General features: G+C 39.9%; 1 protein-coding gene across 1 annotated transcript in view; it reads right to left on the reverse strand.

The window, feature by feature from the left end:
- ARMC3 (armadillo repeat containing 3) overlaps positions 1 to 24,962 on the reverse strand; it is a 93,456-nt gene that overhangs the window by 20,860 nt on the left and 47,634 nt on the right. The window contains exons 11-14 of the mRNA XM_007189880.2: positions 7,764 to 8,013; positions 3,593 to 3,729; positions 2,598 to 2,766; positions 89 to 189 (exon numbers count right to left, since the gene is read on the reverse strand). Of these exons, the coding sequence (XP_007189942.1) occupies positions 89 to 189; positions 2,598 to 2,766; positions 3,593 to 3,729; positions 7,764 to 8,013 (657 nt within the window). The remainder of the gene's footprint in view (positions 1 to 88; positions 190 to 2,597; positions 2,767 to 3,592; positions 3,730 to 7,763; positions 8,014 to 24,962) is intronic.

Genomic DNA, 24,962 nt, shown 5'->3' on the forward strand with positions numbered 1-24,962 from the left:
TACTGGGAACCTTTATATATTCACATGATGATGGACAAACAAAAAAATTATTTGCTTCCCTTCATTCCTCCTCCCCGCAAAGACTCACGCATCAGAAGATTTACTGTTAACTAAGAGTATAGCACGTTGGTCACTTGGTTCTTGTAAGCAGAGATCCTTCAAAGGCAAAAGTTTGGTGCCAGGATTTATCTGTAGATAATTTAAGAATTGAAAAGTAATATCTGCATGCATTATATATTTTTTTAATGAATACTGATAGAATAGGTTCTTAACTGTTTGAGGTATCTAATTTCACACACACACACAATTAAAAATGGGAAACTGAAGCTTGTGGATGTCTTGCCTTTGGGCAAGATACACCCTCCAATTCCCCCTCCCCCCACCCCCCCCCAGTCTCTGTAACTTGATACTCAACTGTTTCATACCATAATTATCAGCTTGGCCCCTGGAAGTATTTGAGTTTGAAAATCTATCCATATACATAAGGAAGAGCTTATCGTTTGTAGGAGTAACTAATTACTAAACAGATCACTAAAAATGTTGTGAGGATAACTACCAACAAGCTAGACAAAGCCCTATACTAGCAATTTTATCAGCCTGGTGAAGAGGGTTAGACCAGATCACCCTGTGAACTCTTTTTCCAATCAAGTAATAGATCCTTCTCTCATCCAAGATACTTTTCATGGTTCTTTTAAAGTAAGACAGAGCGTGTCATTCTTCTGCCCAGAACCCTGACGTGTTTTCCCACTTCATTTAGAGTAAAGGCCCAAATCCTTCCAGTGGTCTAGAAGACTTCCATGAGCTGCTTGCTCTTACCTGCTCTGATTTGGTCTGTTATTCCGCCCCTGGTTGACTCAGTTCTAGCTAAACCGACTTTGCTGTTCCTTGAGTGTGCCAACCACATTTACTCACGGTTTCTGCACTAGCTCTTTCCTCCATCTAGAAAGCTCCTTCTCCACTATCCCCAAGGCTAAGAAGTCCTTCACCTCCTTCAAATTTTTTGCTCAGATATTACCCTTTCAGTGGGGCTACCTGACCACATCAACTCCAGTGTCCTCAGCCCCTTTATCCTTCTCTGCTCTCCTCCCCACCCACTGCAGCGCTTATCATTTCGATCACGTGATAGAATGTATTGGTGAGATTTATTGTTTATTGTCTGTTTCCTCTCACTGGTACCATGGGAGTAGAGATCTTTGTCTCTTTTGTTCACTGACACATTTAAAGCCTGAAATATTTAAAAATATTTAGAGTGAATCAGAGAGTTCTCCTTCATAAGGAAATTGTCTCATTAAGTTTTTTTTTTTAAAAACTCATGAACAAATACATTTTGTCACAGTTTTATCTGTTCCATGGCAACAGATAAGTGCTCTGGTAAGTGCTCTTTGGTGATTTTTCTGCTCTTTTCCTCATTTTTCTTAAAGCGTCTTTGTGCTAATAATGTGGCACCTGTTCTTTTAAAATTACTCATCATTGAACGAGAGCAGTAATTTCTCGGTGGTTTGTGTGTATCTGTTATGGAGTGTATGGTGGTGGCAGTGGTTGGCAGAAGCAGAAGGAAGAGAAAAAGTTTTAGGCTAGCGGTTTTGGTTATTCAACATGTCTCTATTTCTGTTACCACGATACAGTGTTTCCTGCAAATACGGCTTAGCTGTGATTCTTTTATGGCCCTGTTGCCTCTGCTTCTTTGAACCAGATTCGTCCAAGAGGGTTTCTGCTGCCAGCCCTGCTCACCCCAGTTCCTGGCGTCCTGCCCACCTACCCCCTTGCAAACCAAGCATATAGCTTTTGTATGTCTGAGTTCTCCACCCCCTCGGGAAGTATAGACTTTTGATGGTGCTTTCTGAGATCTGCTACCACTCTTGTCCCTCTCTGTGCTTTTTTTCCCTTTTCATTCTTCCTCCTGTGTAACTTCTGCCTGATCCCAGGGACTTTTAAATATTTTTGAAGTCTGCAGATCATACCAATTTCCTACTTCTGCCTAAAATGGGATTTGTAGGTTTTTAAAAAAATTTCCCCATTCTCCTTATTGCTTTTGGTTTCCAGAAGAAGTAGAACATGCTGACTTAGACAGTAATGTCAAAAAGCCCTCAAGACTCTAATGTTTAGCTTCCCATTTCTCTTAACATTAACACTGAATTACACTGTAAGTTGTTTTAAAATAGTAATCACAAACGCAGCTAAGTAAAATAATATTCTTCTACATTACATTTTAAAATTCAGTATTACAATTTGGTTAATTTCAATTAGATTATAATTAATAGAATAAAAACTTATACTTCTATTATTGACATTATCATTATCATTAACACTGAGCCCTAGAAGTAATATAAAAGCCGATTGCTTTATATCTTCTCTGAAACTTGAGACTAGCAACAGCAAACTAATTTAAGTTCAGGTCATCAGATTCTAGTTAAAACTGTACACAAATGCAAAATCTTATAGCCAGACAAAGTTTAAGGATGAAGTTCTGATTCCCAAGTTTCTGCCTATAAAAATATAAATTATGTTAGGCAGTTATAAAATTGCAACGTAATGGCATCACGATGCAAGAAGAACTGATCACACATACTAAAATACAAATTAGTGCTGCCACTTACCCGACCATAATCATAGACTCCATCAGTAATTATGTTACTTGATGACAAATAGCCAGTCTGGCTGTATTTCAGAGACAGGTGGTGGTTGAGCAATTTGTTATGAGCTGCCTCACTGAATTTGTTTTTTCGACTTACTGATAGATTAATTTCTTCAAGGATATCTAAAGCCCTGTCAATAAAAGCAAAGAAGACATTATTTGCCTTATATAAGCAATCCAACAGTAAGTTCCCATTCATACACCTCACTAAGATCCTGAATGAAGAATTGAGATGGAAAGGTTAAAACCATCCCACCCTTTTAGGTAAACTAATCCTGACAGAATTATGAAGACAAATCAGCCCTTTTTGAGAACATACATGCCATGTAGAAACTCATGATCAAAGAGTTGAAAAGGACACTTTAGGAAGAAATAGTTCTTCAGTTAAAGCAAAATTAGTATCGGACTCCAATTTTTTCAGCTAACCAGGTGACATATACAAAGAACAAAAATGGTTAGAAACAGGGTAAATCTGTCTGTGGAACCTTGAAACCCTCTTGGCTGAGTTGCTCAAGGCAGCTGACTCATAGGCTGTTGGTAAGGGAACCGATGTGGTGAGGTTGGTTAAAGGCGTCATTGTGGTGGAACGGTTTGTGGGGGAGAAAACAGAGATGGCAGTCATGGCTTGCCCGTTTTAATTTAACCTTGAAAGCTGAGCGACAAATAGGATTGTGTTTAGCAAAGCAGAGGAAAGTGAAAGAGAAGCGTTTATCAGGATGAAAAAGTGGAAAAGGAAACATGGAAGATGATTTTGTGGCAGTGGCGGGGGAGATCGCTCGGGGGAGGAGTGGGGAGGATCACGCTTCTGCAGGCGGTCCCTTCGGAGGGACTGCGACCCGCAGAGCGTCTGAACGCCCCGCGGCCTGAGAGTGGGCGTGGAGACTCTGCTCGACCTTCCTCGGCCTGAAGACTGTGTGTCCTTCATCTGAGCCAGACCCTCCAGACCGCTCCACTCACCCGAGCCTGCACAACTCAACGGCCGTGGGCTCATCACTGGCACAGACCATCACGGCCCAGCTGGCGTGCCGTCGGACCTCGTCGTCCTTGGAACGCAGGAGCTCTACCAGCGGCTCCAGCCCACCTGAATTTCTCAACTAGAAATGGAAGCCAAAATTTTACACATTAAGAGTACAGAACATAAACGTTCATGCTTAAAAAAAAAAAATCTCATTTTTTGATTGTTTGAAAGGGTTTTGATTATGTAAAAACATTTTAGGATGTGTCCATGTTTAGATTTATTAAATTCAGGGGGAATCAATTGCAGAAACCTTACAGACAGGAGCGCAATGTTCTGTTCAAAGTCAAGAAGAGACCGCAGTAAAGTAACTGAGGGAGGTCACTGTGAGTTTACATGGGGTGGGTGCAGGGCAAAGAGCCTGTCCTCTCCTCTCTACAAGCGGGATGCCCCACGTTCATTCACTCTGCTGCTCACCACTGCGTGTCCATCTGGCCTGTGGAGGACAGAATCACGGGCCCCCAGAGATGCCCTTGTCCCTGGGAGGGATTTGGTAGATGTGGTTAAGGATCTGGGGATAGGGAGATGGTCCTGGTATCAGGTTGGCCCAACTTCATTACAGGGGTCCTTACAAGAGGGAGATAAGAGTGTGAGGAGCAGAGAAAGGAGACGTGTAGAAACAGAGGTTGCAGTAATCTGCTTTGAAGACAGAGGAAGGGGCCATAGCCAAGGAATGCAGGTGGACGGTAAAAGCTAGAAAGGGCCCGGAAACAGATTTCCGCCTCAAGTCTCCAGAAGGATCACAGCTCTGTTGATAGCCTGACTTTAACCCATAAGACCCATTTTCAGACTTCTGACCTCCCAAACCGTGAGGTAATAGATTTGTATTGCTTTAAGGCACTAAGTTGTGGTCACTTGTTTCAGCAGCAATAGGAAATGGACACAGTCTCCAAAGCTAGGCAGGAGTAACCAATGCAGGCTAGTGCCACCCGTGTCACTGGACAGTGCCATGACGTCAGCAGTGTGGACGAAGCAACGCTGAAGCAATTCACCAGAAGGAGATCCATTTTGTTATCACTCATACTGCTTCAAGGAGTGAAAAAGAGAAGAAAAAGAACAAGAAGAGAATCGGGGAGAACTACATTAATTACACTATTAAAAGAAATCACACGTATAAAATTGTTCCAATCAGGGAAAAAAAAAAAAAAGAAGATTCGACAGAGCTCTTGTCTCACTGTTTGAAATGTAATGCTGTATTATCTGAGCCCGGAGGACAAAAAAGAATATTCTACAGGTCTCTCTGTGTAGTATCTGAAGACAGGAGCCCTTGTGAGATACGATCCACTTCCAAGCATGTTCTGCTCAAACACAGGGACTCTAACGGGGATTACACATTAGCACATGTGACCTGGGCAAGCTTGGAAAAGGTTACTTGAAGCATCTGATGCTTAGCAAGCCAAATTTCTGAACATCTTTATATCTGAGTATAAGAGAGCAATCTGACTCCACGTGTTCTTTCGGCAAATATCTAATTCATTTATTAATTTCTCCACTCATTCCTCCATTCATTCATTCACTCATTCATTCAACAACTGTTTATTAAGCATATACTGTGTGCCAGGTATAGATCAATGACATGGACGCAGGGAAGGAAAACCTCAGTTCCCTTCCCTAAAGCCTCAGGGAGCTTATGGTCTTTCATACACAAACTAATGCAAAACAGAGTTCAAGGGAAGCATGCATAGGGGGTGGTGTGAGCCCAGAGCAGGACGTTTGAGTCCACGTTTGAAGACTAAAGAAAGCCGTCATGGAGGACAGGATGGCTGAGCTGGGTGTTGAAGGAGAGACAGGCATTTATCAGGTGAACAAAGGTGAGACCAGCTTTCCAAGCAGAGAAATCAAGGAGGTGTAAATAAGAGAATTTTAGAATTCAAATCATATGGTATTTCTGGAGTGTAGAGTTACACCTGGGAAGCGAGTTCAGGCTTAGGCAGGTAGGGGTGGATCATTGTGAGCCCCTGCGTAGCACACTAAGCAGCTTAGCTGTTCCCATGGGGCAGTGGCACACGCCTGGGGACTTGCAATGATGTGATGAGGGTCATACATTTGAAAGATCAGTCTGGAGGCAGTTTGGGGAATAGGAGGTGACAGGGGTAGGGAGGGCCGTAGAGTCAGTTGCAGTATTCCAGGAGACGGATGGACTGCTCAGTGAGCCGCATGGAGGAATGACCAACTAACACAGTGTTGTTTATCACTGTGTTGCCGCTGCCTACCGCAGCACCTGGCACGTGGTAGCTGGTAAAAAAAAAATTTGGTGACTATCTTACTACCTTAATGGATGAATACAAATGAACTGAGTCAACAGGAACAAAGAAGGGGGTAGAAAAAAATATCTAAGAGACAGAAGAGATTTGTTAGTTGTCTGAGCAGACAGCACAGTGTGAGGACAGGGGCTCTGGACTCAGAAAGGTGTGTTCGCCGTCCCTGATTTCCCGACCCATCAACTCTGCTTTCAGCACATTATTTCTTTAAGCCTCATTTTCCTCCTCTATAAAATGGGGATTGCAAATGTACCTATTTCTTTTTTTCAAATTGAAGTATAGTTGGTTTACATGCTACATAGATTACATATAATTGGTTTATTAGTTTCAGGTGTACAACATAGTGATTCAATATTTTTATAGATTATACTCCCTTTAAAGTTATTACAAAATAATGGCTATATTTCCCTGTGCTGTGCAATATGTCCTTGTTGCTTATTTATTTTATGCCTAGTAGTTTGCACCTCTTACTCCCCTGTCCCTATCTTGCCCCTCCCTTCTTCCCTCTCCCTGGTAACCACTGGTTTGTTCTCTATATCTGTGAGTCTGTTTGCTTTGTTATATTCATTCGTTTGTTTTATTTTTAAAATTCCACATGTAAATGATAACAGTATTTGTCTTTCTGTGTCTGACTTATTTCACTAAGCATAATAACCTCTAGGTTCAACCACATTGTTGCAAATGGCAGAATTTCATTCTGTTTCTGGCTGAGTAATATTCCATTGTGTATAAATACCACATCTGCTTTATCCATTCATCCATCAATGGGCATTTAGGTTGCTTCCATATCTTGGCTATTGTGACTAATGCTCCTGTGTACATTGAGGTGCACGTACCTTTTCGAAGCAGTGACAGACATACTTATTTCATGTGAGGCTTAAATGCATGTTAAGTGCTTAGCACACTGGCTGTGCATAATAAGTGCTCCATATTGTTATTTTTACTGGGGAGAGAGGAACAGTCCTAGGCTGTTTTAATGAGTGCCACGCGACAAGCAAACAGGAAAAAAGCAAGATAAAAAGGTACGTTTGTAGGTTTATATCAAGTCTTTATGAAATGGGCCAAACACACTTTTATATGGTGGACTTGTAAAAAATACAATTCCATGTTTTAAATTTTTGAAATACAAGAGAAACGGAAGAGTGTGAGTAACCCGTATTTATAATTTCAAGCATCATAGTAAAAGGCACACCTGAGTGTCCCCCACTCAGCTTAAGAAATGGTGCATTTCAATGACCTTGAACCCCTGTGTGCTCCTCTTCAAACACATCGACCCCCTTGATCCCCCAAGGGGCAATCAGTTTCTTAAATTTGGGGTCAATCATTCTCTCACTTTTCTTTATAGTTTTATATGTATGTGCTTAAACAACATATTGCTTTGCTTTGCATATTTTTGAACGTTATATAAATAGAATTCACACATCTGTTTTCTTCTGAACTTGACTTTGCTCAGCATTATGCTGGTTGAGATTCTTCTCTGTTGATGTCTGTAGCTACAGTTCATCCATTTTCACTGATGCAAGATTCTATTTTATGAATAGACCACAAATTTATGTATCCATTCTCTTAACAACTGGACAGTTGGTTTGTTTCCAGCTGTTGAGATGTTATAAACAATGCTTCCTGGTACACAGAGACAAGAGAGTGTCTTAGGTATATACCTAGAATTGCCACATTATAGGGTATGCTCACCTTCTTTGCTGGGTGATGCTAATTTGTTTTCCAACGTGTTGCACCAATTTTGAGGGACTTAAATGATGGGTAGGTTCAAATACTTGAAAATGTTTCAAATTAATGCACCAGTAGGTACGGACCAGAAGAAAGAGAAAAGGAAAGTGATGCAAATGCTCACCTCTGTCCGGGCCTCGACATCACACGCGGTTGCAGCAACGGTGAGAGCGGCTTTGCTCTGCACGACAGTGTTGGCAGAGTGCAGTGGGCTGAGCAGGGCATGCATGACGTCGTGGCTCTGGATGTTCAGACGCAGGGGCTCCTGCATGGCCATGTTCGTCAGCACCGTGGCGGCGTTGGCTATGGCTCCATCTCGTTTGCTGGACAGGGCATTGATTAACGCATTGATACCATCACCTTCGGCAGCAGCGCTGGGTCAATGAAGGAGAAATGAATGCCGTTCACCCCTGTTCAAGAAATGATCTTTGGAACATACAACTAAGCTTATAAAACAAACGAGTGCCTAAGGACAATTTCAGAAAGAAATTAATTTACCTGGGCGATGAACCTGGAATTGAGGCTCTGGGGATTTAAATGGAGTCTCGGGGGTTATGAATGAATTTAAATAATCCTTTCCCTACATCTGCAGCTTTGGGTTATACGAAAATGCATGACTGCTTCTTAGAAACCCTACTACAGCTATTCATTTTTTAACTCAGTGATACTTATAAGACCAGGAAATTCTGTTCAAAGAAAGTCTATTAAAATATTCCTAACCAGTAAGAAAACAAAGGTTTAAATGGGAGGAATGAGTGAGCATGGGAATTTAAAATTCTCCAGCTCATCTTCCCTTTTTGTAAGTGAGGCTGTTAACTGTAGGCAGATGTTAACACGTTTGAAGGCAGCAAATCATTTTGGGGGTGGATGTTGCTTTTACAAATTAAACATCAAGATCAAAGTCATGATATTGACAAGAATAATTTTAGTAATGTAGGCATATTCAGTTGTTAAATTTCCTATTTCTAGTATAAAAACGTTTTCCCACAATTAGAAGTCCTAAACGTCCTTTTAAAAACACTATACTTTCTATAGTCCTTGCTTTGTAATCACTCAAAAAGCTCATAAAATAGTAAAAATTAAAAAAAGAGATCATTTTAAAGAGTGGAAGTTGATTTAATTATGTTCTTTAATGCTTGGAATTGCTTCAAATAAGAGATGTTTCAAGCAGTAAGATATATAGAGCATCCTGGTTTTAAAGGAAAACCCCAAATTATGTTAAAAATCCATTTAAATCATCATAGAAATAAAGTTAATCAAGACAATAAAAATACACTTGAGACTTCAATAATACGAACATCTTTTTCCAGTTTATATTTGCCACTTTAAAAAAAATTTAGGATCACAGTAATAACCAACATTGAAAAAAAGAAGTGAGGCTATGTAGTTTAGCCCATCACTGTATTCTGATGAGTTCAGTTTGGTTCTGTCACTTGAATTTGCTGGTTGTGAAGGAGAACTGACAGTGTCAAGAACAGAAGGTATCACAATTATTCATCAGAGAGCAGAATACAAACACAACCTCAATAAGGAGACTGCTAGCTTTAGGTGAAAGGAAGCTGTGAATCAGGCACAAATCAGCTCTGAAGGAGACTTAACCGCAGCCACCGGGCAGGAACGGAATGACTAGAGGCAACATCTCTGGAGAACGAAGGGCTCCTTGGTGTTGACCATGAACGCACCTCCTACCCCCGGTTTATATACACCCATCCAGAAAACACACCCTACTGATTGATACCAAGTTAAAGTCAGCACTCAGTTCCGTGTTTCCCCTCCTCCAGTTCCTGGTGTCTATTTAACCCTCTGTGGCATCTCCTAGTCTTTCTCTGGGATGGCGACCCTTAAAACTAAAATTTGGTTAGATGACATGTGACCAAAATTTGGGAGGAAGCCCAAGAAAAATATTGAGAGGAAGGCCCTGCATCTCACTATGGCAGCCTGAGGAACAGCATTTAATTTCCTTTCCTAGAGGATAAAATAAACACTCTTAAGATAATCTCACATTTACGTCTCTCTCCTATTATTAACTGACACGGTGGTCATTTGATTTTATGAATAAGGGAAAATTTGGAGGCTCTAATATATTAGTTCACCGGGAACTTCTCATACTCAACACTGAATTTAAAAAAAATGCCAGGAAGAATTTTAAATTATGCATATATTCTAATTAATTAACATAAGCTTAAACCTTCTCAAAAAAATTCTTTCCTTTGAATTATTTTTCATGCACTTGATGCAATCAGTTCCTTAAACCAAATACTCTGTGTTTTTTTAATCATTATAAACATACCTTGGCTAAAATGCACGATTCCTTTGTCACTTAGTGGTTTTTATCTTTGACAATGTTCATTTTTTAATACATCTTGGAGAGTAAAGAAAGAGCACAGGGGCTTCCCTGGTGGCGCAGTGGTTGAGAAAACGCCTGCCAATGCAGGGGACACGGGTTCGAGCCCTGGTCTGGGAAGATCCCACATGCCGCGGAGCGACTAGGCCCGTGAGCCACAATTACTGAGCCTGCGCGTCTGGAGCCTGTGCTCCGCAACAAGAGAGGCCGCGATAATGAGAGGCCCGCGCACCGCGATGAAGAGTGGCCCCCACTTGCCGCAACTGGAGAAAGCCCTCGCACAGAAACGAAGACCCAACACAGCCATAAATGAATAAATTAATTAATTAATTTAAAAAAAAAAAAGAGCACACAATGGAGGCACTTCAACAGCATCCATGACAGAAGCCAGAAATGCATACTAGTAAATTCTGAAAGGTTTTATCTTTTGTGTGTGTATCAGGGAGTTTAGGGAAAATTTAAGTAAGTATGTAGGATCATACTCCATCGTTTTAGTTTCTCTAGTTTATGTAAAAACAAACAAACAAACCTGGGTCATGGAGACTCAGGGATTTTCATCAGGTATGGCTCTGCTCTCAGCCTTTCTGCTTGGATTTTGCTTCTCCCTTTCTCCTGTACAAAGGCATGTCTGGCCCTGGTTCATTTATACTCTACCTTCTGCTTTTTCTTTGCTTTTTATGGAGGCAGTAAAGGGAAGTACATAAAAACCTAGCTGTTTAAAAAAACCAAAGATTCTAGTACACAGTGGAATATAGCTTTTACTAAATTGGACATAACTGCCAGCACCGAAAGACAAATCATACAGGCACAGCTGGGAGAGCAACGTATATTATATGTACATATCTGCCCATAATTTGCTACGTGCAGCTCTAAGTGCAAAAAGCATAATTGAGATTAACTTATGATATGAAAATCAAGCTATTAGTCTTACTTAAAAAAAAACTAATTTCAGTCATAGAAATAGAGTGCAGAATTTGTACTTTTTTTAAAAAAAAGAATTGCGTTAATTTTGTGCTTTCAAACGCAAGACATTCTGTCTTATTTTTCCCCAAGTCTAACATATACACAAGCTGAAGCCTGTCCTATTTTTAAGACACATTTTAGTCTCCTAGATGGTAGAGCATTATCCAAATGAATAGGACAGAAGTCAAACTGCTTTGTTACAAAATCCAGAATTACAGGGCCATATATCATCACAACAATCTGAAACTATTTTCTGATATTTACTATCATTAGTCTCCATCCGGCTGGAGTTTAATCAATTAGGAGTTTAATCAATTAAGAGTTTAAAATGTAAATTGAAACAGAAATTAACCAAACTACAAACCAAATATGGGAATGTATAAAAACATCTGTTTATGTCATTTGACATATGTAAATAGAAGTGAAGTTCGACATGTCATGTGTATCCAGTCTATTACCAAGTCCAGACTATTTCTCTCCTCCATATTTCTCAGATCGCTTCCTTTTCTCCATCTCCATCTCTCCCACTGAATCCAATTCAACATCCTATATTTTGTAGATTGATATAAGTACTCTCCTAACAGGTCTCCCCTCATCCCCTCCAATCCTTTCTCCATCTTATAGCTTAAGTGATTTTTAAAAAATAATCTTATTTCTCCCCTACTTAAAACTTCCACGGTTTGCCATTGCTCAGGATAAAGCCCCAAATTTCTCACGTGGCCTCTGAGGCCAAGCATGAGCTGACCCCACCTCCCTCACCAGCCCATGCACCCCGCCACCTCATCCTGTTGTCGTGTCCTAGGCCTTTCTGGCAACCTGCCATACGCCAGACTCCGTCTCACCTCGGGGTGTGCCCACACTCTGGTCTCACTCCCGGACGTCCCTTCCCCCGGATAATTCCCATTCATCTTGCCAAGTTTGGCACAAATGTCTCTTCCTCAAGGAAGCATTTCTTGACCCCCAAAACTAGGTTAGGTCTCTTTTTCACATGTCCTCAGAGCATTCGTTTGCTAAACGTATACATTTCCTTTTGTTTTAAAAAATGAGGTTTTGGCACAAGTGTTCACAGTCAGAGAAGAGTCACAATCTCGAAATATTATTTTACGGCACCTGTTACGGAAAGGAATTCAGCACATAGTTTTTCATATTAAGTCCCCAAGCCCCACAGTTACAGCATGGGCACTAAGAGCTCTAAGGAAAAACTCAATTGCACAAATAGCGTCTATTTATGCTTCCCTGAAAATACAATGCTATTTCATGCTCCCTTTGTCCCCAAATCCCTCCCGAACCTCTACCTGAGGACCCCTAGCTCGCCCTGCAAAACCAGCTCACTCACCGCTTCCTCGGTGAAGTTATCCACGTCCATCACTGCCCCTCCTTATTAATCACCCCCTCCTCTGCCACGTCTACGCCTGGTGCCTACTTCTTAGGCAGCATGTGAGTCTTTTTATATCCCCAGTGCCGAGAAGATCGATATATTTTAATTGACTTGAATCAACTCAAGGGGAGTGATGAAAACCTCTGCTGGCATCCAGAAGCGGAGAGGGAAAAGTACTTAGCTCAGTGTGAAGTTTGCAAGAAGGGGTGGGATCCAACAATATGGGGATCTCCGCTTGTATCACTTATAGTTGTTCTTAAAAGCAGTTTATTTCCTCCTCACGCCTAGGCTTCTCTGATTATATAGTGAAGTCATTTTTTTAAATTACTATTTTATTTATTTATTTATTTATTTATTTATTTATTTATTTGGCTGTGTTGGGTCTTCGTTGCTGCGCGTGGGCTTTCTCTAGTTGCAGCGAACAGGGGTTACTCTTCATTGCGGTGCGTGGGCTTCTCATTGCGGTGGCTACTCTTGTTGCGGAGCACGGGCTGTAGGTGCGCAGGCTTCAGTAGTTGTGGCTCGCGGGCTCTAGAGCGCAGGCTTCAGTAGTTGTGGTGCACGGGCTTAGTTGCTCTGTGGCATGTGGGATCTTCCCGGACCAGGGCTTGAACCCGTGTCCCCTGCATTGGCAGGTGGATTCTTAACCACTGTGCCACCAAGGAAGTCCCCCCATGAAGTCATTTTTATATGAAGTTTAATAGATGAAATCTTGCACTTTAGACAATGCCTTTGGGATCTGTCCCTCTCATGTATCAAGGGATGTGGATATTCTTTCTCTGCAAACACAGTTTGTTTGGGTTGTGTCATCAGAGGACACGATTTGGTACCTCTCAGATTTTGATCCTTGCTGCTGTTTGGAGACTCACATTTAACTCATCTGCAAAGGCTGGTTACATGAATCAAGGGTGACCTTGGGCCACACAGAAAATCTGTTTAACAGAGCCCATATACAGGGGGTATGTGGAACCTGCTGGAACAGATGGTAATATTGGCAATCAGAACCTTGTTTGTTAACAGTGATTACAACCATTCCTACCAGCACGGCTTTTCATATGTCTCCGTGAGGTTTGTCACACCAAGGAAGACATATTGGTGGCAGACACGCTGCAAGTGGTGAAGAGAGGTGCATATGCAGCAGTGACTCAGTGTTGGCGAGTTTAATTGCGGGCTCCCGGCGAGTCTATACAGGTGCGAGGGGGGTGGGGTGCTGGCCGTTATGATAAGCAGATCTCCTGGTTATCACAGCCGGATCTGGAATGCTGTGAACAGGATTCCTGACTCTCATCCCAGACAGTTTTTCAAAGGTAATGACCCGAGAAGTCGAGGGTGTTTGTTAAATTGATCAGTTTCTGAGTCCCAAAGGACCATCACCCCGCAGCAGCCCCACAGTTGCAGAAGACTAATATATGTGCCCCCCAACTCTGGCTGAACCCCAGGATTGACAAAAGTATCCAAGAGTATTGTCTCCTTTGAAAAAAGTATTATTTAAAGAAGCTTATCCATAGTAAGGCAGAGAATCACAATTAACTGCAGGCAAAAAGCTTAAAATGAAGAGTGTAAAGTAACTCTATTATTAAAGTGAAACCCAGACATAGAAACAGATGTGGGAAGTTTTGCATCCTATAGCAAAATAAGAAAAAAATGCAAAAAAAAATATTTAAAAGTATGTGGAACCAAATTGTTTCCATCATATCGATGTGTCCTAGCAGGTGTGATTTGGGAACTTCCAGAACATGCTTTTATGCTACAGTTGCTGTGGCATCATGATTTTTCAAGAGAAAACTGCTAGTTGCAAAGAGATGAGCACACGCCAACCCAGCACCTCCACAGAGAGCATGCGGGTTTTTGTTACCAATTACGAGGCAGTCAATCAAGGTGCAGGGAAATCAAATGTAATTTTCTTACAAGTGACATGGAATCCTTACTGACCTATCTGTTCAGTCACGATACTTCACTTCCATACATGCCACCTTCTGTTTCAAAAAGCTGGAATGCCTGCCAATAATTAACTAGCTGCCATCAGGAAAGAACAACTGTCTTCATTTTACATGGCTGACTTGTCTTCTGATAAAATAGGAATAATGGTCAAGGTGTTAGAACATTCATAATAAATGGCTTCTGCAGTTACCAAATGTTTCTGTTTAGCCTGGAAAGCAGTCTATTTACATAACTGGATATGACAAGGGCCACAATCCCAAAGTAATTAGAAATACCATGTTGTTGATTTTCTTAACTAAAAAAAATAAGGACACTGAAATCTCTAGTGTGACGGCACATAAAGCCCCCTGCCCCTTGCCAGGACTACCCTCGTCTCATCAGCTCTAATGTCAGAGAGAGCGTCAGAGAGACGGTCATTGACCAGCTGTGTCATTCCTGTGACCCCTTTCACAACACTGGTGTCATGCATGCCCCTCTCTATGACTTCGTGCTGTTTTATTTCATCTATACTGTTATCACTTCTGAAATTACCTTAAAATTACTCGTGTGTTGTCTGTCTCCCTGTCCAAACTGTAGACTTCATGAAAGCAGTTTCATGGAAGCATTGTCATGATCCCTACAGCCTAGAGCAGTACCTGGCACATAAAGAACACCCAAGTAACTGTGAAACAGTTACAAAAGAAACCGAAATTCACAGATAATAACTTCCTACTCTGGGATAAAATGACAAAAGTGGTAAGGAGTGATCCCATCTAGTTCCTAGTGGAAGGTATGTTCCAGGCTCCCTGTGATCCTGGATCAAGGGTAATCGCTTAGACACACAAAATATAATAGATAATCCAGATTCACTTGTTTTAGAGTTAAGAAAGATAATATTTAGTGAGAGTAAGACTTGCTCAGGAAGCAAGTCAGTCAACAGGCACAGAATTAAAACCATGATGATCTGACTTTTAGTTCACTATCTTTTTTACAATTATCAGTCTCTTAAGCTTTAAAAAGTACTGTATTTTCTAGAAAAAAAAGAACCAGAATCTATTTGGTTCACTTCATCATTCCTCAGGGAATGAGAAATAAGGGAGACCATTTTGATGTATAGCATAGCGGGAAATTCTTACTAACCATTGGATACATTTCTTCCTCTTTCTCATTCTCTTACAAAGAGACTAAGGAGGAGGAGGAGGAAGAGGAGGAAGAGAAGGGAAAACAGGGAAAGGAACCTGGAAGAAAGGAGGAAGGAAGGAAAGGAGGGGATGGAAATTCAGTTCTCCAAAGGTGCCTGCAGTCTGGAAGAATCCAAAAAGACCAGGAAGGCAAAGGGAAACATTTGGTTGGAAGATATAGAGAAGTTCAAAGTTGCAGAGATAGTGAGCAGGACGCAGAGAGAGAGAAAAGTCACGAGCTCCCCCTGGATATACATAGCTGACTGCCTCGGTGTGAAGTGTCCATCCCACCTCTGTGAACTTGAGCAAAGACGGTGCCTATATTTCCTCATCTGCAGAATGGATGTGATGATAATATTCCCTACCTCACAGGACTGCTTCAAGGATTTAGTGATAAATTCCATTTGGAGTACTTAGCCCAATGCCTGGCCACACAGGCCAGGTATCATCATCATCATCATCTTCACCATCACTATCAACATCATCATCACCATCATCATCCACGCATACTCAGTGAGCCACAGGGGCAGAGATTTTCCTATATCCTGTCTCCATTTCTTGGATCATGGGAAAATAGGATCCTATATCCAAATTTGCATGTGTGTATGAAATTTTCATTTTCAGACAACTTTTCAGCTAGACAGTCAAATCTCCAACCCCTGTAGGGCTAGAGCAGAAGCAGTTTCCTCAAGCATCCCACCCAAGTCTCTTTGTTTAGGCAACAGATGAGTAATAAAGGCCATTTTCAGAGGGAAGAAAAATCAAGGAAAAGGATTAATATTGAAAAGTCAAAGATGAGTAAAAATGGAATTTATGTAGGTTTTAAGCACTGCTTCAAATTTTAGGAGAAAAATCACACAATATAAAGGTATCCAAACTGTTTGATAATTTCCACTTAAAATCAGTAACAGTGGAAATTAAACCTGAAGGATGTAGCAGCAAATTTAAAATAAGGTTATGCAAATGTTAGTCTCTGCTCTCTAGGTAATAAAAGCAGCATAGATAAGTTTCTGAATGAACATTTCATGGGATTCACCTAGCCTCACAAAACTTGTAGCTAACAAAATTCAAACTGTTTGTGAAGGTCGACTAGGCATCAACTGACACAGAATGGGGGTATGGAATCAACTTGTTTTTATTGCAAAATCCAGCTTTTCATTCTATATATTCCTTCAAATCAGAGGCATCTATCAACACACAGCAGAGGAGGAATCTAGGCACTAAGGGGGGTAGAAACGGAAAGTATCCACTCAGTAAACTTGGATGGAAATAAGGCAAGAATAATACTTAAGTTTACCACGAAGGTGCTTCCCATCTATTTTATCTATTAACTCGGAAGGCTTTTAAAATGGTGAAGAACACTTTAAATAAAGTTCTTTGAGGTATCATCCTGAATACAAAAGTTTGAAACATCCTTACTACAAAACTGAACTTTCTAAAAGGAAACTAACTCAAGTTTTCTTGCAGGATTCTCATATTGTGAGCATTCTAATTCAAAGGAGGTAGCATCTGACAACAAAGTAAGATGTCAGAATTTTATAACAAAATAATCTTTTCTATTATATAAAGTCAAGAGCAAAAATTCAACTCTAGAGTAAGTACCTAACAACAAGATTAATTTATGTCGGTTAAGTGTATTATATTTATCCTATATGGTTATATAGCACAGCCAATATTCAGTCACCAGGACAATGTGTCAAAATATTCTGAAATGACTTCACCTTAAAAAGAGACGAAGACAAGCATCTAGTAACACACAGTTAGCAGTAGAATACTATCTCTTTAAAAGCACCACAATGGAATGCTTTCCAGATCACAATCTTTCAGTAATGTTTTAAAATATTATTTTAGACATATTGAAGAGTATTTCAAATTAAATTAGTGTGCGTTTTCACTAAAATACAGAGCAAACCTTCACCTTTTTTTTCCCCTCCCCCAACTTCTTCCTAAACTGCCACTAGGGGTCAGTATGAAGACACAGTTCCTCCACTGTTAGACGGAATATGGAACTCTGAAAACATTTTCCCTGTGAAAAACCCTAACAAAGACAATAACCGTGGAACTTTAGCATTATCAAGTCCAACCCATACATCACGTCTGTAACATGAGTTTGCATTTTTCCCGAGACTGCATTTTAATGTTGTAAATCACAGTGGATTGTTTCTATGGTCAATGTTTCTTTGATAAAAAAAAGTACTGTAAGTGACAAGATCACTTACTCTAAGTGAATCTGTGCATATTGGCCAAGAAGTATGATCTAGAACGGATGTTAAAGTTTATTCTCAAAGGGTGATGGTACACATCTCTAGCCATCTGGGAGGTACGTATCCCATCTCTTCCTGTAGAGGAACGGAGATGCGGAAGTGAATCTTGTGATGTTTTGCCAGCTTTGAGAGGTGGTTTTTTCCCTCCTTCAAAATGACCATCATCATTCACTGCACTACAGCCTCAAGTACACAAGAAAATATAGGCAATTTTAAGGAATAGCACTAGTCTATACTTAAGTCTACAGAATAAAAGAAATTAAAATATTTGTAAAAATAAATATACATGTATACTAACTTCCACTAACTCTATTTTAATGGGGTGGGAATTTAAAAAAGCTTTGAAAAGTGCTTTGTATGCACACTAGAGAGATTTAACATTCCAAGAAATCACTCAAGGTCAGGCCCTTCCCTAACAATACTGAATGGATAGGGAGTTGGGTCACTGTGAATAAATGAAGTGCTGTCTTTTCTTGAAGTTCTGTATGTGGAATATCTTTCAAAAATTTTCTCTACACATTACATGGCTTTCTTAGGCATAGTACCCCATGAATAATTCTACTAGGTATTAAAATTATTCGGTCAATACTTTATTTCTATGTTAGTGAAGAGAAATATTAATACTGATAATACAAAATGACACGTCATCCATGTAGAATGAGGACGCTGAAAAGTTCCCAAAGCACTCAAAATGCACATCCATATAATTTGGGGGCATTCTGTCTCTTTCTGGAGTCCTCTTGGGGTGTACTCCTTACTCATCTCCCTCATTTCCTTTATTGTGGTCCTGACTGTAGGTTACATGATAGCAGGATGGTCCCTAGGGAAGAGTTCTTTGTCTCTGGTATTGTGGAAGCAAGCGGTGGCCCAGCAATCAATCAAAAAAAAATTTTTTTTAAGTAACCACTATATGTGCTGCCATTTAAAACTTCCTTGAGTCACTGCTGTTGTGGGAAGTCAAGAAGGGGTATTAAAAACAAAAAGTAAAAAAATAAGAAAGAGGAGATAACAACAGATTTAAGGAAATCGCCCAGTTCTTTATGGAGAGAACATGAAGTAAGTATGAAGAATCAGAGTTAGTTAGTATGATCTATGTGTAGACAACAGAGACCTGATTACTTTCTATATCAAAATCACAGTTTTGACTTACTTCTCTATAGGTCTTGAAATATTTGTATTGTAAATAATTTTTTATTGAATGAAAGATTTTAAAAATTTTACAGTGCTTTACAATTTCCAAAAGTTTCACACATGTGACTTCATATAAACCCATGATAACCCTTTTTTCCCCACCCCTATATTGCCCACGCCCACAAGTGGTAACCACTAGTTTGTTCTTTTTATCTGTGAGTCTGCTTCTTTTTTTCTTTTTAATTTTTTTGGTATTTATAAAAATTTTTTAATTTTATTTAATTTTTTTTTATACAGCAGGTTCTTATTAGTCATCAATTTCATACACATCAGTGTATACATGTCAATCCCAATCACCCAATTCAGCACACCACCATCCCCACCCCCCCGCGGTTTTACCCCCTTGGTGTCCATACGTTTGTTCTCTACATCTGTGTCTCAACTTCTGCCCTGCAAACCGGTTCATCTGTACCATTTTTCTAGGTTCCACATACATGCATTAATATATGATATTTGTTTTTCTCTTTCTGGCTTACTTCACTCTGTATGACAGTCTCTAGATCCATCCACGTCTCAACGAATGACTCGATTTCATTCCTTTTTATGGCTGAGAAATATTCCATTGTATATATGTACCACATCTTCTTTATCCATTCGTCTGTTGATGGGCATTTAGGTTGCTTCCATGACCTGGCTATTGTAAATAGTGCTGCAATGAACATAGGGGTGCATGTGTCTTTTTGAATTATGGTTTTCTCTGGATATATGCCCAGTAGTGGGATTGCTAGGTCATATGGTAATTCTATTTTTAGTTTTTTAAGGAACCTCCATACTGTTCTCCATAGTGGCTGTATCAATTTACATTCCTGCCAACAGTGCAAGAGGGTTCCCTTTTCTCCACACCCTCTCCAGCATTTGTTCTTTGTAGGTTTTCTGATGATGCCCATTCTAACTGGTGTGAGGTGATACCTCATTGTAGTTTTGATTTGCATTTCTCTAATAATTAGTGATGTTGAGCATCTTTTCATGTGCTTCTTGGCCATGTGTATGTCTTCTTTGGAGAAATGTCTATTTAGGTCTTCTGCCCATTTTTGGATTGGGTTGTTTGTTTCTTTAATATTGAGCTGCATGAGCTGTTTATATATTTTGGAGATGAATCCTTTGTCCGTTGATTCATTTGCAAATGTTTTCTCCCATTCTGAGGGGTGTCTTTTGGTCTTGTTTATGGTTTCCTTTGCTGTGCAAAAGCTTTGAAGTTTCATTAGGTCCCATTTGTTTATTTTTGTTTTTATTTCCATTACTGTAGGAGGTGGATCAAAAAAGATCTTGCTGTGATTTATGTCAAAGAGTATTCTGTCTATGTTTTCCTCTAAGAGTTTTATAGTGTCCAGTCTTACATTTAGGTCTCTAATCCATTTTGAGTTTATTTTTGTGTATGGTGTTAGGGAGTGTTCTAATTTCATTCTTTTACTTGTAGCTGCCCAGTTTTGCCAGCACCACTTATTGAAGAGACTGTCTTTTCTCCATTGTATATCCTTGCCTCCTTTGTCATAGATTAGTTGAACCATAGGTGCGTGTGTTTATCTCTGGGCTTTCTATCTTGTTCCATTGATCTATGTTTCTGTTTTTATGCCAGTACCATATTGTCTTGATTACTGTAGCTTTGTAGTGTAGTCTGAAGTCAGGGAGTCTGATTCCTCCAGCTCCGTTTTTTTCCCTCAAGACTGCTTTGGCTATTCGGGGTCTTTTGTGTCTCCATACAAATTTTAAGATGATCTGTTCTAGTTCCGTAAAAAATGCCATTGGTAATTTAATAGGGATTGCATTAAATATGTAGATTGCTTTGGGTAGTATAGTCATTTTCACAATATTGATTCTTCCAATCCAAGAACATGGTATATCTCTCCATCTGTTGGTATCATCTTTAATTTCTTTCATCAGTGTCTTATAGTTTTCTGCATACAGGTCTTTTGTCTCCCTAGGTAGGTTTATTCCTAAGTATTTTATTCTTTTTGTTGCAATGGTAAATGGGAGTGTTTCCTTAATTTCCCTTTCAGATTTTTCATCATTAGTGTATAGGAATGCAAAAGATTTCTGTGCATTAATTTTGTATCCTGCAACTTTACCAAGTTCATTGATTAGGTCTAGTAGTTTTCGGGTGGCATTTTTAGGATTCTCTATGTATAGTATCATGTCATCTGCAAACAGTGACAGTTTTACTTCTTCTTTTCCAATTTGTATTCCTTTTATTTCTTTTTCTTCTCTGATTGCCGTGGCTAGGACTTCCAAAACTATGTTGAATAATAGTGGTGAGAGTGGACATCCTTGTCTTGCTCCTGATCTTAGAGGAAATGCTTTCATTTTTTCACCGTTGAGAATGATGTTTGCTGTAGGTTTGTCGTATATGGCCTTTATTATGTTGAGGTAGGTTCCCCCTATGCCCACTTTCTGGAGAGTTTTTTTTTTATCATAAATGGGTGTTGAATTTTGTCAAAAGCTTTTTCTGCATCTATTGAGATGATCATATGGTTTTTATTCTTCAATTTGTTAATATGGTGTATCACATTGATTGATTTGCGTATATTGAAGAATTCTTGCATCCCTGGGATAAATCCCACTTGGTCATGGTGTATGATCCTTTTAATGTGTTGGATTCTGTTTGCTAGTATTTTGTTGAGGATTTTTGCATCTATATTCATCAGTGATATTGGTCTGTAATTTTCTTTTTTTGTAGTATCTTTGTCTGGTTTTGGTATCAGGGTGATGGTGGCCTCATAGAATGAGTTTGGGAGTGTTCCGTCCTCTGAAATTTTTTGGAGGAGTTTGAGAAGGAGGGGTGTTAGTTCTTCTCTAAATGTTTGATAGAATTCACCTGTGAAGCCATCTGGTCCTGGACTTTTGTTTGTTGGAAGATTTTTAATCACAGTTTCAATTTCATTACTTGTGATTGGTCTGTTCATATTTTCTATTTCTTCCTGGTTCACTCTTGGAAGGTTATACCTTTCTAAGAATTTGTCCATTTCTTCCAGGGTGTCCATTTTATTGCCATAGAGTTGCTTGTAGTAGTCCCTTAGGATGCTTTGTATTTCTGCGGTGTCTGTTGTAACTTCTCCTTTTTCATTTCTAATTTTATTGATTTGAGTCCTCTCCCTCTTTTTCTTGATGAGTCTGGCTAATAGTTTATCAATTTTGTTTACCTTCTCAAAGAACCAGCTTTTAGTTTTATTGATCTTTGCTATTGTGTTCTTTGTTTCTATTTCATTTATTTCTGCTCTGATCTTTATGATTTCTTTCCTTCTGCCAACTTTGGGTTTTGTTTGTTCTTCTTCCTCTAGTTCCTTCAGGTGTAAGGTTAGATTGTTTATTTGAGATTTTTCTTGTTTCTTGAGGTAGGCTTGTATAGCTGTAAAGTTCCCTCTTAGAACTGCTTTTGCTGCATCCCATAGTTTTTGGATCATCGTGTTTTCATTGTCATTTGTCTCTAGGTATTTTTGGATTTTGTCTTTGATTTCTTCAGTGACCTCTTGGTTATATAATAGTAACGTATTGTTTAGCCTCCATGTGTTTGTGTTTTTTACATTTTTTTCCCTGTTATTCATTTCTAATCTCATAGTGTTGTGGTCAGAAAAGATGTTTGATATGATTTCAATTTTCTTAAATTTACTGAGGCTTGATTTGTGACCCAAGATGTGATCTATCCTGGAGAATGTTCCGTGCGCACTTGAGAAGAAAGTGTAATCTGCTGTTTTTGGATGAAATGTCCTATAAATATCATTAAATCTATCTGGTCTATTGTGTCATTTAAAGCTTCTGTTTCCTTATTTATTTTCATTTTGGATGGTCTGTCCATTGGTGTAAGTGAGGTGTTGAAGTCCTCCACTATTATTGTGTTACTGTCGATTTCCTCTTTTATAGCTGTTAGCAGTTCCCTTATGTATTGAGGTGCTCCTGTGTTGGGTGCATATATATTTATAATTGTTATATCTTCTCCTTGGATTGATCCCTTGATCATTATGTAGTGTCCTTCCTTGTCTCTTGTAACATTCTTTATTTTAAAGTCTATTTTATCTGATATGAGTATTGCTACTCCAGCTTTCTTTTGATTTCCATTTGCATGGAATATCTTTTTCCATCCCCTCACTTTCAGTCTGTATGTGTCCCTAGGTCTGAAGTAGGTCTCTTGTAGACAGCATATATATGGGTCTTGTTTGTGTATCCATTCAGCAAGCCTGTGTCTTTCGGTTGGAGCATTTAATCCATTCACGTTTAAGGTAATTATCGATATGTATGTTCCTATTACCATTTTCGTAATCGTTTTGGGTTTGTTTTTGTTGGTTCTTTTCTTCTCTTGTGTTTCCCACTTAGAGAAGTTCCTTCCTTTAGCATTTGTTGTAGAGCTGGTTTGGTGGTGCTGAATTCTCTTAGCTTTTGCTTGTCTGTAAAGCTTTTGATTTCTCCATTGAATCTGAATGAGATAGTTGCCAGGTAGAGTAATCTTGGTTGTAGGTTCTTCCCTTTCATCACTTTAAGTATATCATGCCACTCCCTTCTGGCTTGTAGAGCTTCTGTTGAGAAATCAGCTGTTAACCTTATGGGAGTTCCCTTGTATGTTATTTGTCATTTTTCCCTTTCTGCTTTCAATAATTGTTCTTTGTCTTTAATTTTTGCCAATTTGATTACTATGTGTCTTGGCGTGTTTCTCCTTGGGTTTATCCTGTATGGGACTCACTGCGCTTCCTGGACTTTGGTGGCTATTTTCTTTCCCATGTTAGGGAAGTTTTAGACTGTAATCTCTTCAAATATTTTCTCTGGTCCTTTCTCTCTCTCTTCTCCTTCTGGGACCCCTATAATTTGAATGTTTGTGCATTTAATATTGTCCCAGAGGTCTCTTAGGCTGTCTTCATTTCTTTTCATTCTTTTTTCTTTATTCTGTTCCACAGTAGTGAATTCCACCATTCTGTCTTCCAGGTCACTTATCCGTTCTTCTGCCTCAGTTATTCTGCTATTGATTCCTTCTAGTGTATTTTTCATTTCAGTTATTGTATTGTTCATCTCTGTTTGTTTGTTCTTTAATTCTTCTAGGTCTTTGTTAAACATTTCTTGCATCTTCTCGATCTTTGCCTCCATTCTTTTTCCGAGGTCCTGGATCATCTTCACTATCATTATTCTGAATTCTTTTTCTGGAAGGTTGCCTATCTCCACTTCATTAGTTGTTTTTCTGGGGTTTTATCTTGTTCCTTCATCTGGTACATAGCTCTGTGCCTTTTCATCTTGTCTTTCTGTGAATGTGGTTTTTGTTCCACAGGCTGCAGGACTGTAGTTCTTCTTGCTTCTGCTGTCTGCCCTGTGGTGGATGAGGCTACCTAAGAGGCTTGTGTAAGTTTCCTGATGGGAGGGACTGGTGGTAGGTAGAGCTGACTGTTGCTCTGGTGGGAAGAGCTCAGTAAAACTATAATCCGCTTGTCTGCTGATGGGTGGGGCTGGGTTCCCTCCCTGTTAGTTGTTTGGCCTGAGGCAACCCAACACTGGAGCCTACCTGGGCTCTTTGGTGGGGCTAATGACAGACTCTGGGAGGGCTCTCGCCAAGGAGTACTTCCCAGAACTTCTGCTGCCAGTGTCCTTGTCCCCACAGTGAGCCACAGCCACCCCCCGCCTCTGCAGGAGACCCTCCAACACTAGCAGGTAGGTCTGATTCAGTCTTCCCTGGGGTCACTGCTCCTTCCCCTGGGTCCTGATGCGCACACTACTTTGTGTGTGCCCTCCAAGAGTGGAGTCTCTGTTTCCCCCAGTCCTGTCAATGTCCTGCAATCAAATCCCACTAGGCTTCAAATTCTGATTCTCTAGGAATTCCTCCTCCCGTTGCCGGACCCCCAGGTTGGGAAGCCTGACGTGGGGCTCAGAACCTTCACTCCAGTGGGTGGACTTTTGTGATATAAGTGTTCTCCAGTCTGTGAGTTACCCATCCAGCAGTTATGGGATTTAATTTTACTGTGATTGCGCCCCTCCTACCGTCTCATTGTGGCTTCTCCTTTGTCTTTGGATGTGGGATATATTTTGTGGTGAGTTCCAGTGTCTTCCTGTCAATGATTGTCCAGCAGCTAGTTGTGAGTCACAAGAGGGAGTGAGAGCACGTCCTTCTACT

This window comes from Balaenoptera acutorostrata, chromosome 3 (genome assembly GCF_949987535.1).
Source record: "Balaenoptera acutorostrata chromosome 3, mBalAcu1.1, whole genome shotgun sequence".
NCBI classification, from domain to species: domain Eukaryota; kingdom Metazoa; phylum Chordata; class Mammalia; order Artiodactyla; family Balaenopteridae; genus Balaenoptera; species Balaenoptera acutorostrata.